A 13,191-nucleotide genomic window follows, 5' to 3' on the forward strand; every position below is an offset into this window, starting at 1 on the left:
TCAGCTGGCAGATTCTGAGAGGGGCCTCAGCTGTCTTATTCTAACATAGGGTAGCATCATTGAGAGTCTATGTTGTAATTCGTGTTTTGCCACGAGGGGAGTGTGGGAGTAGGTTAATCGAAATGTGCAAGTGAACGAAAACATATAAGTGAGGGATTGTTAAGTTATAACTGGTATTCAAAATGAAGAAAAAAAGGTGCTGTTTCGTAGTTGTCCTGGGCGACGTTGGTAGAAGTCCAAGGATGCAGTATCATGCTCTGTCACTGGCTAGAGAAGGGTTTAATGTTGATGTTGTCGGCTACGAAGGTTCAAAGCCAATACAAGATTTAATTGAGCATCCAAATGTGAAAATTCGTTATATCTCATCGTGTCCAAGTTTTCAGAATTGTAAGTAATGCTCTAGGTGTTTATGTTATCTTTATTGTTGTTTGCATTTATTCACATACTATTACCTCACTCAAAATATTCTTAGCGTTACATTAAATTGATTGGGAAGAATTGGCAGTAATTGATTGTTATATTTCCGAGGAACTAACTAGTTATGCAAGTTGTTGTTTGTCTTTTAAATTTTGATATTTTTCATCATCACTGACTCATGCTTTTATTTCTTTTACAGGCTGCCCCAGGCTTCTGTCGTATCTGTTAAAGATAATTTGGCAGACGATAACGTTACATTTTGCCTTATTACTTGCCATGTTCGGCAGAAGAAGTCTGTGGTCTCATTCTCATTTACTTCTGCAGAACCCACCTGGAATCCCAGCAATTGCTGTGGCATGGTTACATTGCAGATTGATTGGTATAGGTTGTCATTTGATTGTTGACTGGCATAATTACGGCCATACAATTATGGCTATAGATCAAGGTGAATTCCAATAAGAAAACGATCAAAGGTTTAATTTTCATGTCAAATTTTGTTGATCTGTCAATAATTTCTTATTTGAACCTTATCGTTCTGTATGGAGCATGAAAACTGCCTAGTTTCACCAAAATATCTTTTCCCAACCAGAATACTTGTTATGTCTGTAGTCCTCAGAAAACGCTTGATTTTCTTGTTTTTTGCCGTCATTATGGCTACCATTGGCATTCATGGCATCCCTTGACTAAATTCGTATGTAAGCATTGAACAGTTCAAGTGAGCACGATCAAGGATGAGTTCTATTTAATTTTTGCTCACTGGGGGTATCCGAATTTCCCGGAAAATCATAGAAATTTATAATTTTCTTTCTTAGAAAAGTATTATCCTTCAAAATTAGTATGCAACTCGACAGTGACGAGAATGTTTTGATTGGCCAAATTTATCAAAACTAGTCTCTTGGGATAAGCCAATTTTATTGTGAAAAGAATCATTATTTAAAAAAGAAACATCTTTTATTGGTTAACAGATTTTTTTACTTCTAAGTAAAATGGAATATTTGTAAGTATTTTTGTCAGTCTAGCTGTAATCTGGAAGTATGCATGAAAAAGAGGGGGACCTCTAATTAAAATTTTTTTAAAGAGAGGACCTTCATGACAAAATAGATATTTTTTTGAAGTCATCAGATTCTTGAAAACTCTGGGGTATTCAATGGAGCAAGTCTTGTACCTTTAAAGTATTGACATTTCAAAATGTCATAAACAATGACCAATAATATTACCGTATTATTCCATTGATAAGGCTCACCTTATGTATGACGCGCACCCAGAACTCTGTAGTAATCATGAATTTGTGTGGATACCGCGCGCCCAGGGCTTCATAGTTATCTTGAACGTGTATAAATGCCGCGCATCTATATATACATAAAAAAAATATATATATACATATATATATAATATATATATACATACACATATATATATATATATATATATATATATATATATATATATATATATATATATATATAACACATGTATATTCTAAAAATCTACATCTGTGTTTTTATATATTTGTGTGTCGCCAAAGAGCGTTCCATTTCGAAGATATTTATATATATATATATATATATATATATATATGGACTTAAAAATTATACATAGTGTGTGTAAAAATATGTCTATGTTTGGATTTTTTCAATTTACATTACATAACACATACTGTCATTTTTTGTTCATCTGAACATTTTTGTATCGATAATGCACACGTTATGGATGGGAAAATACAGTACTTCAGTTCAGAAAGTTTCTTTCAACATTGTCCACAATTTTTCATTTTGGAAGACATTGTTTCGAATGATTTAGAATATGCTAAAACCCTCTTGGATATACTTTTATTTAATTTTGAGTGAACTGAAGCAATTTCCAACAACTCTTTGTATGTTCATGTAGTAATGCACCCATGTTAAAGAATGTGTACAAATTTCTGCAATAGCATTTCTGTGATTGTTATTATTTTTAATGTTTTTGTTGCTATAGGTGGCCGAGGGAATGAAAAGAAGAGCTTGGTTGTGCGCATAGCAGGGTGGCTAGAAGGATTCCTTGGCAGAAGGGCTGACGCTGCGATGTGTGTGACCAATGCTATGAGAAGGGATCTACTGAAAAGATGGGGCATAAGGTGGCAATGTAGATAAATAAGATTGATACACAGAATTCAATGCTATGAGAAAGGATCTACTGAAAAGATGGGGCATAAGGTGGCAATGTAGATAAATAAGATTGATACACAGAATTCATTTATTCTATATTCAAATGTCTGTGTAGAATGTGAAATGTGATGCAGTTAAATATGATATGTGGAAAATAAATCATGCTGTGATGTTAAACAAGATGGGGGAAAGCTCAAGATAATTAAGTTTAGCACCTGAAACATAGTTAAAATTAAGAAAAAAATCTGAAACACGTGCAAGGCTTTCATCTCATGCTGGTAATCAAATGTTGGACCAATACCTTTCATTCATTCAACATTTGTTTAATATTAATAATCCTGTAGTTATATTGTGTAGTGATGGTAACTATTTTACATTAATATTTCAAAAGAAAATAATTTATTTTATTAATGTGACATGTTTTTGATGGGTCAATAAAAATGGGGAAACCAAAGCCAATTAAATGAATCAAAGGAACTGGATCTATGGCCAACGTTATATGCAGAACCTTCCACCAGGAAGATTTTTAAATGTCATTTTATTATGATAAGTAATAATATCAATCTGTAAATGTTTTATAGTATTGGAAGTTATTTTTTAGTTTCAAATTGATCACTGGAATGCGATTCATTTTCCTGATGCAAGTTTCGGATGCTTTATCTTAGTTCTATATTTTCATTTGCAGTCATACCCAATTATAAAAAAATCTTTTCTTTTGCTTCAACCTTGAGCTTTCATTTTGATATGTGTTTGCACATAAAAACTGGATAAATACAAAGTGAACCAGTAGAAATCCATAGAAACTCAAAAACTAAACCGTAATTAGATATAAATGTTATAAATAATTATATTGCAGCTAGTAATTTATAAATAATAAATAAAGCTGTTTCCAAAAGAAAAAATAAGTCACAGGAAAGCACAAGAGAAATGTGAAATAATATTCATTAATTTTTACATGGTTATGTGATACTGTTTGCTTCTATTTAGCACTTCAATATATTATTTAAATACAGATGGCTATTGAGCATCATCCATGTAGGATATATTGCTCCCTTGTGTGTCCATAAACCAATGCAGTCAGCCCCGATACAATGGGATTTGGGAGGGGCAGATATATGATTTTTACCAGTGGATTTTATATTTTATTATTGAAAATTATGAATTTGTTTTTCTACTGTATTTTATTTAGATGCCATGTGTGTTTCGGTATTAAATACCATTTGGTACTTACTCTAAAAGACATCCATCCTTACTTATGTAACACTTGGGTATGAGCAAGGGGTAGTTAGAGGGGAAGGGAGGGTGGAGACATTGTTTGGAGGTGGGCCAGTGAAGGATTACGTAGTGAGGGGAAGGGTAAAAAGCTGGAGGAGTATCCAGAGCAGAGATGCCTCCATAGGGAGCACTCTCTTCAAATGGTGAAGGAACGTGGGGGGGGGGGGTGTTGGCTGTATATCAACAATAATAATTATAATATACAGCTTTTGCTTTAAAAATATAAGTGTGTATTCATTAAGGATGTCCTATTTTGTAATTGCAGGGCAAAGACTGTATATGACCGCCCACCTGCATCCTTTAAGTCTCTGACTCTCCAGGAAAAACATGAACTCTTTTTGCGTTTATCAGAGATGCCTCCTGAAGAGCAAGGTTTTATTTCTCCAACCCCAGCCATTGAACCCTCAGCTGTGGGTGAAGCATCTGTCTTTGGTGTCACCCTCTCCTCACCTCCACAATCTCCAATGGAAGTTCCAGGCCCTCCCCCTCCTGGAGTGAGCCCAAGGATTAGCAATGGTCCGTCCCCATTCTCTTCATCTCGGCCAGATGCCACAGTGTTCACAGAGAGGTATGCTGATGGGCGTGTAATCTTAAGAAGTGATCGACCTGGGCTGTTGGTGTCAAGTACATCTTGGACACCAGATGAAGACTTTTCCATTCTACTTGGAGCATTAGCTGGTGAGAAAAATTATTGTGAAATCTCATGAAGTCAAGTGGTAATCACTGAATAAATAAATTTATTCACACAAAAACCGTTACTACTACTGGATTCGGCGCATAGGTGGTATCATCAGATACCTGATAATTTTGCCTATGCATCAAAACTGGTAGTAGTATGATAAAGTTTTTGTGTGAAAAAACATGTAATTATTTATTTAGTGATCATAATTTTCACAAAGTAGAGCGTCATACAATTGAAGTTAATTGGTAATCCCAAACTATTGATGTCTTCTGTGATTACTAGTGGGATTTGTGGAAATATCCTGATGAGGACACAATTTAACCAGAGAGCCCATTCTACTCAAGCCTAGAGACATTCAAATACATTTTACTGATTTCAATCACCTTGTTACATACTAAGATCTTATTTTTGCTGTGTAATGGTTAAAATAATGTTCTACTGTCCTTCCCATCTCCACATCTATACAAATTTTTCCAGTTTCGTCCACTTAAAATACCAAATATTGGGCTGCAATATTTTATCACGAAGATCTTCATTGACAGTGATATGGAAGGAGGCATAATTGCAGTGATAAATCATATTTAAAGGGATATTTTTTCTTTCCTGAGAGCCAAGGTGTATTGAATAAAAGTATGTCCGTAGTGTACACCACTCATGGCCCAGTGACTCTTTATTTTTTAACTTTCATTTTTGTCTAGGACTCACTTGGTCTTTCAGGGTATGAAAAGTGCTGCAATGGCCCCCTAAAAAGGGAACTTCCACCCCTGCTGGTAGTGGTGACAGGACGAGGTCCCCAAAGATCTGAATACATTGCCAAGGTGGCTGCTTGCAGGTGGAGGCATGTGCAGCTCCTGACTCCATGGCTCCCACACAGTGATTATCCTAAGCTTCTCGGTATGCTCTTTAAAATAGTTGAATTTTATGGTTACTCTAGGGAGATAAACGTAATGAAAAACCTGAATGTATCTCTATGAATGTCAAGGTTGCCTAAGCTGTTTCAGGTTATCAGCAGTATCTCCAGCAGGTAGCCCAATTGCCCTCTGGGCTACTATGCCTCTCATTAATTTTTGTAAAAGAATTTTTTGATAGTTAACCTTAGCATCTTCACCCAAACTAATTAAAATTATGTTTTGGTTTATTAATTATAATTCAATAGAATATTTACAGAAATTATAGAATAATTATATTAATTAACAGGTGTTTTATTAGTTGTTATAATTCTTCAACTTTAGTTCCATTTAATTGATATATTATTGTCAGTTTTGCCCATTATTGTAGATTTGATGGCGTAGTTGAAATTTTTGTCTGGTTAGCTTTCCTGATACTTGAGATTTGAGATGCACATTAAAAACTCTCGGCTATTGTTGTTTGTTTTATCATGCTATTTTTTGTGTGTGGAAATACCTAGCTGGGTTTATTTAATTTTTGTATAAATAACCTTTTCTTGTAAATCACATAATGCTCTGTAAATTAATGAATTTGAAAAACTTAAACAGCAGTAATTGGCACCATGATAAAGTTTTTCATTTTGATTCATGATCTAATGAAATTGTAACGATTGCATTTTAATTCTGTCCAAGTTGAGGGAATTATTTTATCCTAGCAAACCATTTCAGTTTGCCAGTTAATGAATTGGATGTTTAATCCCCAGTTATCCATATTCTTTTTGAAATAAGTGAAGGAATTGTTATTGAATAGGCTGTTGGTTTTTCAGCTTCTGCTGACCTAGGTGTTTGCCTTCACACTTCATCCAGTGGCCTTGATTTACCAATGAAGGTGGTAGATATGTTTGGATGTGGCTTACCAGTGTGTGCCTACAAGTATCAATGGTAAGACAGTACATATTTTATTTAATATAATATTATCGTTATTGTATTGGTTATTAGGTGGGCATACAATAGACCTCATCAAATAGAACATATTGGACATATGATGCATATAACACATCAGAAACTCATATCTGTTTTTCTATCAATAAAAAATTCATTCATTGAGTGCAGAGCTTCACAGGCTAGCCATGAATACAATTTTTTTTTAATTTGGCTGTGCTAGTTTATCTAGCAGTTTGCAGCAGTTGATTAAATAATTTTATACCAAACTTATTCAAGTAATGCTGTAATTTGGTTCATCTGCAATTACACATGGAGAGGTTAATTTTTTTATTCAGGTGTTATTATCATGTACTTCATAACTTGTAGGAAACAAAGGTAAATAACCTTTACATGTATCAATATTTAATAGATATACATGCTATAAACAGTAGGGATGTTCAAACAAATAAATAATGGCCTGCAGTATTCTGTTGAAGAAGATTGAGTAATAATCCTGATGACTTTTTTTGTAGATTAAAGAAAGATTTTATATTAGAAGGATAGCCCCAGATTTCCAGGCCATAATCATGGTGACTTTTAAATAAAGTAAATGGACAGTAGGTGCTTTGCAGGGATTGACATACTGAAGTTTTCTTAATGGAAATTGCTCATTTGATAACTTCAGGCTGATGACATTGATATGAAATCTCCAACACAAGTCAAGATTGAATCCAAATAATTTTACGAGGTTATCTTCTTCAGGTATATTTCTTAGACTACATGATAGAGTTTGCGGTTTTTCCAAATTTAGAAATAGTAGTAGATAGATGAGAAATAGTGTATAAAGAATACATTCTTGCAAAATATGTAATTTGCCAATGTTGAGTGTCAACTCTTCATGAGTATTTGTCTTGAGAAAATACCATGGTAAAGTGAAAGGTTCTCGGCCTGATACAGAGATGGCATTCCAATCTGCAAAAATATATGATTCCTGCCTGGGTGCACGTGTCACTAGTTCTTAAGAAAAGCTTCAACTTGTTCTCTCAAATAGTTTGTTTATTGTTGCAATAGACATAGTCCATGTTTTTTGTTAAAATGGAAAAACTTGAATCTCATGCGGTCATAAAATTCTTCATTTTGGATGGATTAACCCCTAAGGAAATTCATTCAAAATTGAAAAAAGTGTACAGGGACTCTGCTCCTTCAATATCAACCATTAAAAAGTGGGCAGCGGAATTATAACATGGTCGCACATCCTTCGATGATCCACGTGAAGGATGGCTAAAAACCACAACCACACCGGAAATGATCAAAAAAGTGCATGATAGGCGAGTGAAGGTAAGTGAGATAGCAAAGGCCGTAGGGATATTGGAAAAAAGGGTGCACAACATCTCGCATAAAGAATTAGGGATGCAAAAGCTCTGTGCAAAGTTGGAAGTCAATATTTACCTGAAGTTACATGAACCAAAAAGAAGGCCTAACAGTGGCATTTATTTTTTAGCAAACACACCCACCCACATGCACTATTACTTGAAATGGATACTCACGTAAATATGTTGTTGACCAAAGAACATTTATAAATGTTACTAGGTGACTACAAAATTATCAGGTTTGTCCTCATGACAAAGCAGAATTACTGGAAACCTTTGAAATTCCAAATTACCCAATAGGTTGCCACAGTATGTTTTATGTACTGATTGACCTCTTAGTAAATTGTTTCAGCCAAAATTAGAAAAAAAACATTAATTGTGTATTGTCTTGATAAACAGTTTATATGTAATAGGAATTAATATGTCAGTTTTATGATATTAAACATAAAACTTATTGATATAATTAATATGCATAAAAAATGTTTGCATGATTAAGTATAGATCATAGTCTCAGAGATTGAAAACCTTATTAAGAGGTTGTATGAAATGTGTAAAATTCAAAACTCTGCAACTAAAGTGTCTATGAATTTTGAAGAGGATTAAGGGAGGTTTTCGAGATTTTCCTGAAATAATCAACAGTTAAAAAATATTATTTTTCAGTCTAGATGAGCTTGTAGAAGATGGGAGCAATGGTATGACATTCACAACTTCTGAGGAGTTAACCAAGCATATAATTGGCTGGTTTAAGGGATTTCCATGGGAAGAGGACACCAGCAGTAGAAATGAAGTTAAAGAAAAAAACCAGCTGAGACATGAAACCTTCAGAAAAAACGTTGAAAAGTTTGGGCAGACCCGGTGGCATGACAACTGGAAACAAAATGCCCTTCCGCTCTTTCTTTGATAAAGCATTTGATATAACTTTAGTTAAGTCAATCTGGTAAAACCTCCCTTGTCGAACTAGAGGTGGTTAATATTTTGAGATTTCATTAAATAGAGGTTTGTTATAAAGCAGTTGACAGAGCAATATATTTAACTATTCCAAAATTAATAAACTAGAAGAAAGTCATTTTATACTTAATGCTGATCAATTATCCACTAAACTTTGATAAATAATATTTTTATAACAAGCCCCTATTTTATCATTTAATTTTAGTTCTGAACGAATAATTGATTTATTATAAAGGAGTTTCTGCACAGAACTGGTCTGAAGAGGTTTTACTGTATTCTTGTAACTGTCCTAATATTTGATGCATGAATACAAATCTTTGGGTGCTAGGGAGTAACATAACTAGTCATATATTTGTTATTTTTTCCGTGGCTCGATTCCACCAATACATATTTTTCAGAACTTGATATCAGAAAATTTTTTATTGTTAAATGATACCATTAAGTTACAGTAAGTGTATTCTAGTCAAAATTTATCCTGCCGTATTTGGTTCAGATCATGTTTTTTTAAGGCAAAAATTTTAGTAATGTGAAACGTTTAAATTCGGTCCGAACTTAAAAAATAAATTACCATGAGTCATTGGTATACAATATGCCTTGCTAAATAAATAATTTGCGTCAGGAAGGATGTGAGCTCCATGTCTTCAATATGTGGATGTCTCTATATACTGGTAAAAGATTCCTAATACTTTAATCAACTTACAAACCTAAGATGCTTCATTACTAAATTTAGGATTTCAGTTGGCTGGGCAGGTGTGCACACCTGTAAACAATGGAAGCTCACAGAATCAAATTAAACTGTAATTACGAGTGCAGTGACGTCTTTCCTCAAAGGCTCATCACTTGACAATTGCCTTTTCAAGGACATAGCCAGAAGTTGAGATTTTAATCATTTTCTGATGATGGCCATTCCACTTCATGATATGCATATCAGTTTGTGTTAGAGGATAACTATGGATAGCATTCGTTAGAATCTCCTTAGTTTGAATGAATTATGCCTCTCTATTATGAAAACTTCATTTTTTTTAAATGTTCTTTATTTGAAGAACATCCGTAAATTAATATCTATCTCTTTGAGGTCGATAGGTCATACATCTAAGTAGTGTACCGTGTTCCTAATATTCTCTTGTTCTTGGTAGAAATATCCTCCCATCTGGACCTATTTCTTTAACATGTTTAGGAGTTTTGTTTGGGATCGCTGAATATTTTGTTATTACCTTTTAGCTTTGCATGTTACTGGTATTGTTGGTCTGTCCAAAACTGCCTATAGACATGGGTTTTCAAGATCAATGACCATGTGGTACAAACTCTTCTCTCAATTAAAAAATATGCCATTATTGTAGGAAATTTCATGTGAAATCCCCAATTTGAATTACAATTGCCCAACATTTTAAAAATAATTCTGCACTTTTCCACGATTATTGCTAAGAAATATAAATGATTTCAACTAACTATTTCCCAATGGAGAGGCCACCCTGTAACTCAACTGTTGATGTTTTCAATTCTTTCCATCAAAGTCTTCACTTATGTCAAGGTCCTCAATGGTGGACTAACAGCACTCCTAACAGACAAACTACAGGAATGTAGATGTATTTCTTAACTAAGTTTTAAATGTACAATTAAGTTGTGTTAATGTTTATTATTTTGTTGGGAACTTTTGGTTATCAAAGGTTTAAAAATGACAGAAATCGTAGCAGTTGGTGTGCTATGATAGGTCTGCTATGACTATGGCTATTATAATAGGTCTGCTATGACTTCAATATTTCCATGGTCAACTTTTGGAGTAATGATGATCCTTCAAAAGTGGCAAAAACATGAAATTCTAGGTTTTGAAATGGAAAGGTTGTCATGATTACTGGCATTCAACCACGGAATAAAATACATATTTCAGTTGTAAGTATATTGATTTCACAGCAAATATGCCATTAACTATAACCTAATTTCACTTTAGGTTAGGTTACTTCGAATGGGGGAAATTTAATAAACCATTCTACACAAAAATCTTTGACAATCAAATTACATCAAATGCTAAAAATTATGACAGAAGGCTGACTGCCCTCTGAAAATGAACATTTATTGGAAACTTGGAGGTTAGCTTGGCTGAGAGACTGGAGGATTAATGCCACTAAGAAATATTTGCCAGCATTTCCGGAGGTTCATTGCAACCAATTCAACTGTTGTAAAATATCTTGTTAAAATAACAGTTCCAATGTATGCATGTTAGCTTCCATCCTGTTAGTTATGTTATCAGTTGTATGTTAAGGTGTAGTTCTGGAATGTATTGATCAGCAAGCATTTTCTAAGTTACAATGCCAGTGCTTCTGGAGTAGAAATGTGTATTAAAACTTAAGAAGACATTCCTAGCAATTGTGATCAAATAATGTATATGGTGTTTCTACATAAAATGTATTATTTCGTTTTTTCTGAGTTTTTATAGTCAAAATTGTAGATGGTCATATTTTTGTACCAATAATGAAATAAATAATTTTTAAAACAAATTTTCTCATCTTTGGCCCTAACTTATGTCATATGCTGCTGTAAAAGCTAAATATTTCCTTGGTAGAAAACATATGACGACCATGGTAAACATTTCACTTTCAAACTTCTCTAGTTCTCACTTGTTTACTCATACTCTATGCCCATCTGCATGTTCACAATGGAAATCTACAAATTGAAATTTAAGGTATGTTTAACAACTTAAAGAATACCTTGATCGTGGATACTATTTACATCTACGCCTCTGAAAGCAAGCCTTTGTTTCACTATTGTAGACTTAAATGAACTCTAAGAAATCACTTGAAATGATACTGCAACAAGAAGCTTGACTAAGAGAACAATCTAGAAGTAAATGAACTTTTTTAACCCTAAATAGCTCTCCTTTCGTCCAAGGTATATGCAATTTAGGTAATATAGAGGCCCTTCCTCCCATGAATTGGGTTATAGTACATTTTGTGAAAAGCTAAACTATTACTGTCAGTAGCATTCACATTCGTTGACTACATGATGTACATTCATGAACAAGTTAAAACCAAGAGTTATAAATACTACTAGCACTCAAATGGGCCAATGAACGTCGTATTTGTCGCTCCTCTTAACACTTCCCTGTATCAATTTAGATGAGGGATATCCCGTAGACCTAAGGGTTGCACATACTGTGGCGGTCTGCCCTCCTTCACTAGTACCAATGAGAACAAGCACATAACTTGCATACCTTTTATTGTTCTAGCAGAATTAGTACAAAATGGAAAATCTTGATGAATTCACTGAGGTTGGTGATTGCAAACACTGAAAGGATGTTCCGCTATTACCGTGTAAAAAATACAATGGTTAAAAATACATCAATCCTTGACGAAAGACATTATGTACAAAAACTGATTCAGCTTCGCAAAAACAATAAACAATTACTTTAACCTGCCACACAGTATTTAAAACCGTTATGGCACTAGAGCCTTCCGTATCATATAAATGCACTGTTACACCGTCTGCATCATTCAACCTCATGGTTGACTAATGCAGACGCGCTTACAAAAACAATTTAAAAAACCGGCGTCACAAGTTTAATCTAATTGTAATAATTTCATGAAATTATCGAAACAGGTGACACTGAACTGCAAACACAACCAGGAATTTTCAAGTTCATAAATGTGCTCCAAGTTGATACAACTTATATTAAGAGTCTTTCCATTTCCTGCTGAATCGCCTGAATCTGCGGTTTTAATTGGGAACCTTCGTTCACTGTGACTGAACATGCAATCACGGGTCGAGACACACCGCACGCTCTTCCAAGGGCTGAAGCAAAATAACAAACTTCGTATTATAAAACGTTTAGTGTTAACATGAAAAAAACATTGCAAATGATATTACCTTGTTTTGACCGAACAAATACATATGGCACATTTTTATCTTCGCACAACAATGGTAGATGCAAAAGCACTTCCAATGGGACAGCATCTGCTGCCATGACAATAAATTCGGACTGCCCACGGTTGAGTGTCTTGGTTGCTGAAAAACAAATATTAGGTTCAAAACACTCATTGAAATATCGTTGAACTAATAAATTGCACGGCTGACGCAGCTACCATGCCAGTTCAATAATTCCAATTTTCTCGATCCTCCAAGAAATACCTTCGTTTGCTCCTTTACGGAGTTGTTTGTAATTCATTGCTTGCTGAACCAAATTCAATATCTTAGACGTGAGGGCAGCATCGGCCAAAGGATATGCTTTTGGATTAACTTCTTCCGTCTAAAATGAACATGTGACAACATTACAATGCAAATAAAATTACACGAACGCTCATTTAAGAGGAGATAACTTTAAGCCTACCATTTTTGAAGGATTTCAATGCAACACTATATTAATATTAATTCTTAAAACCTCTCTGCGATATGAATCGCTTCACGGAGGGAATCTTCTCACGTTTCCTCAAAATTCAACATGCGCGTCTCAGCTGAACCGGAAGATTCATAAGAGTCAGTATCCCCATTTTAAACAAAAATTTAATCATATTTTTGCCATTAATATTCCATATATACGATTTAAAAAACTA

General features: G+C 34.1%; 2 protein-coding genes across 3 annotated transcripts; one reads left to right on the forward strand and one right to left on the reverse strand.

Moving 5' to 3' along the window:
* Positions 1 to 64: 64 nt before the first annotated feature.
* Alg1 (ALG1, chitobiosyldiphosphodolichol beta-mannosyltransferase) lies at positions 65 to 10,364 on the forward strand. Of its 2 annotated transcripts, none has more exons than XM_071586227.1 (7): positions 65 to 387; positions 617 to 802; positions 2,392 to 2,530; positions 4,102 to 4,514; positions 5,236 to 5,412; positions 6,233 to 6,347; positions 8,360 to 10,364. In XM_071586227.1, the coding sequence occupies exons 1-7, from the start codon at positions 183 to 185 to the stop codon at positions 8,598 to 8,600; spliced, it is 1,476 nt and encodes a 491-aa protein (XP_071442328.1). In that variant the 5' UTR covers positions 65 to 182; the 3' UTR covers positions 8,601 to 10,364. The 2 variants fall into 2 exon arrangements, with proteins under 2 accessions (XP_071442328.1, XP_071442319.1); XM_071586218.1 differs by having other exon boundaries at positions 66 to 387; positions 617 to 862.
* Positions 10,365 to 11,843: 1,479 nt separating this feature from the next.
* hoip (NHP2-like protein 1 hoip) lies at positions 11,844 to 13,086 on the reverse strand. The gene is made up of 4 exons (XM_071598706.1): positions 12,969 to 13,086; positions 12,770 to 12,887; positions 12,509 to 12,646; positions 11,844 to 12,433 (listed from the first exon to the last, which is right to left on the reverse strand). Exons 1-4 carry the CDS (start codon positions 12,969 to 12,971, stop codon positions 12,309 to 12,311), a joined length of 384 nt encoding a protein of 127 aa, XP_071454807.1. The 5' UTR covers positions 12,972 to 13,086; the 3' UTR covers positions 11,844 to 12,308.
* Positions 13,087 to 13,191: the final 105 nt, after the last annotated feature.

The sequence above is a fragment of the Hetaerina americana genome, unplaced genomic scaffold, assembly GCF_022747635.1.
Source record: "Hetaerina americana unplaced genomic scaffold, ioHetAmer1.1.p SCAF_1, whole genome shotgun sequence".
In the NCBI taxonomy this organism is placed as follows: domain Eukaryota; kingdom Metazoa; phylum Arthropoda; class Insecta; order Odonata; family Calopterygidae; genus Hetaerina; species Hetaerina americana.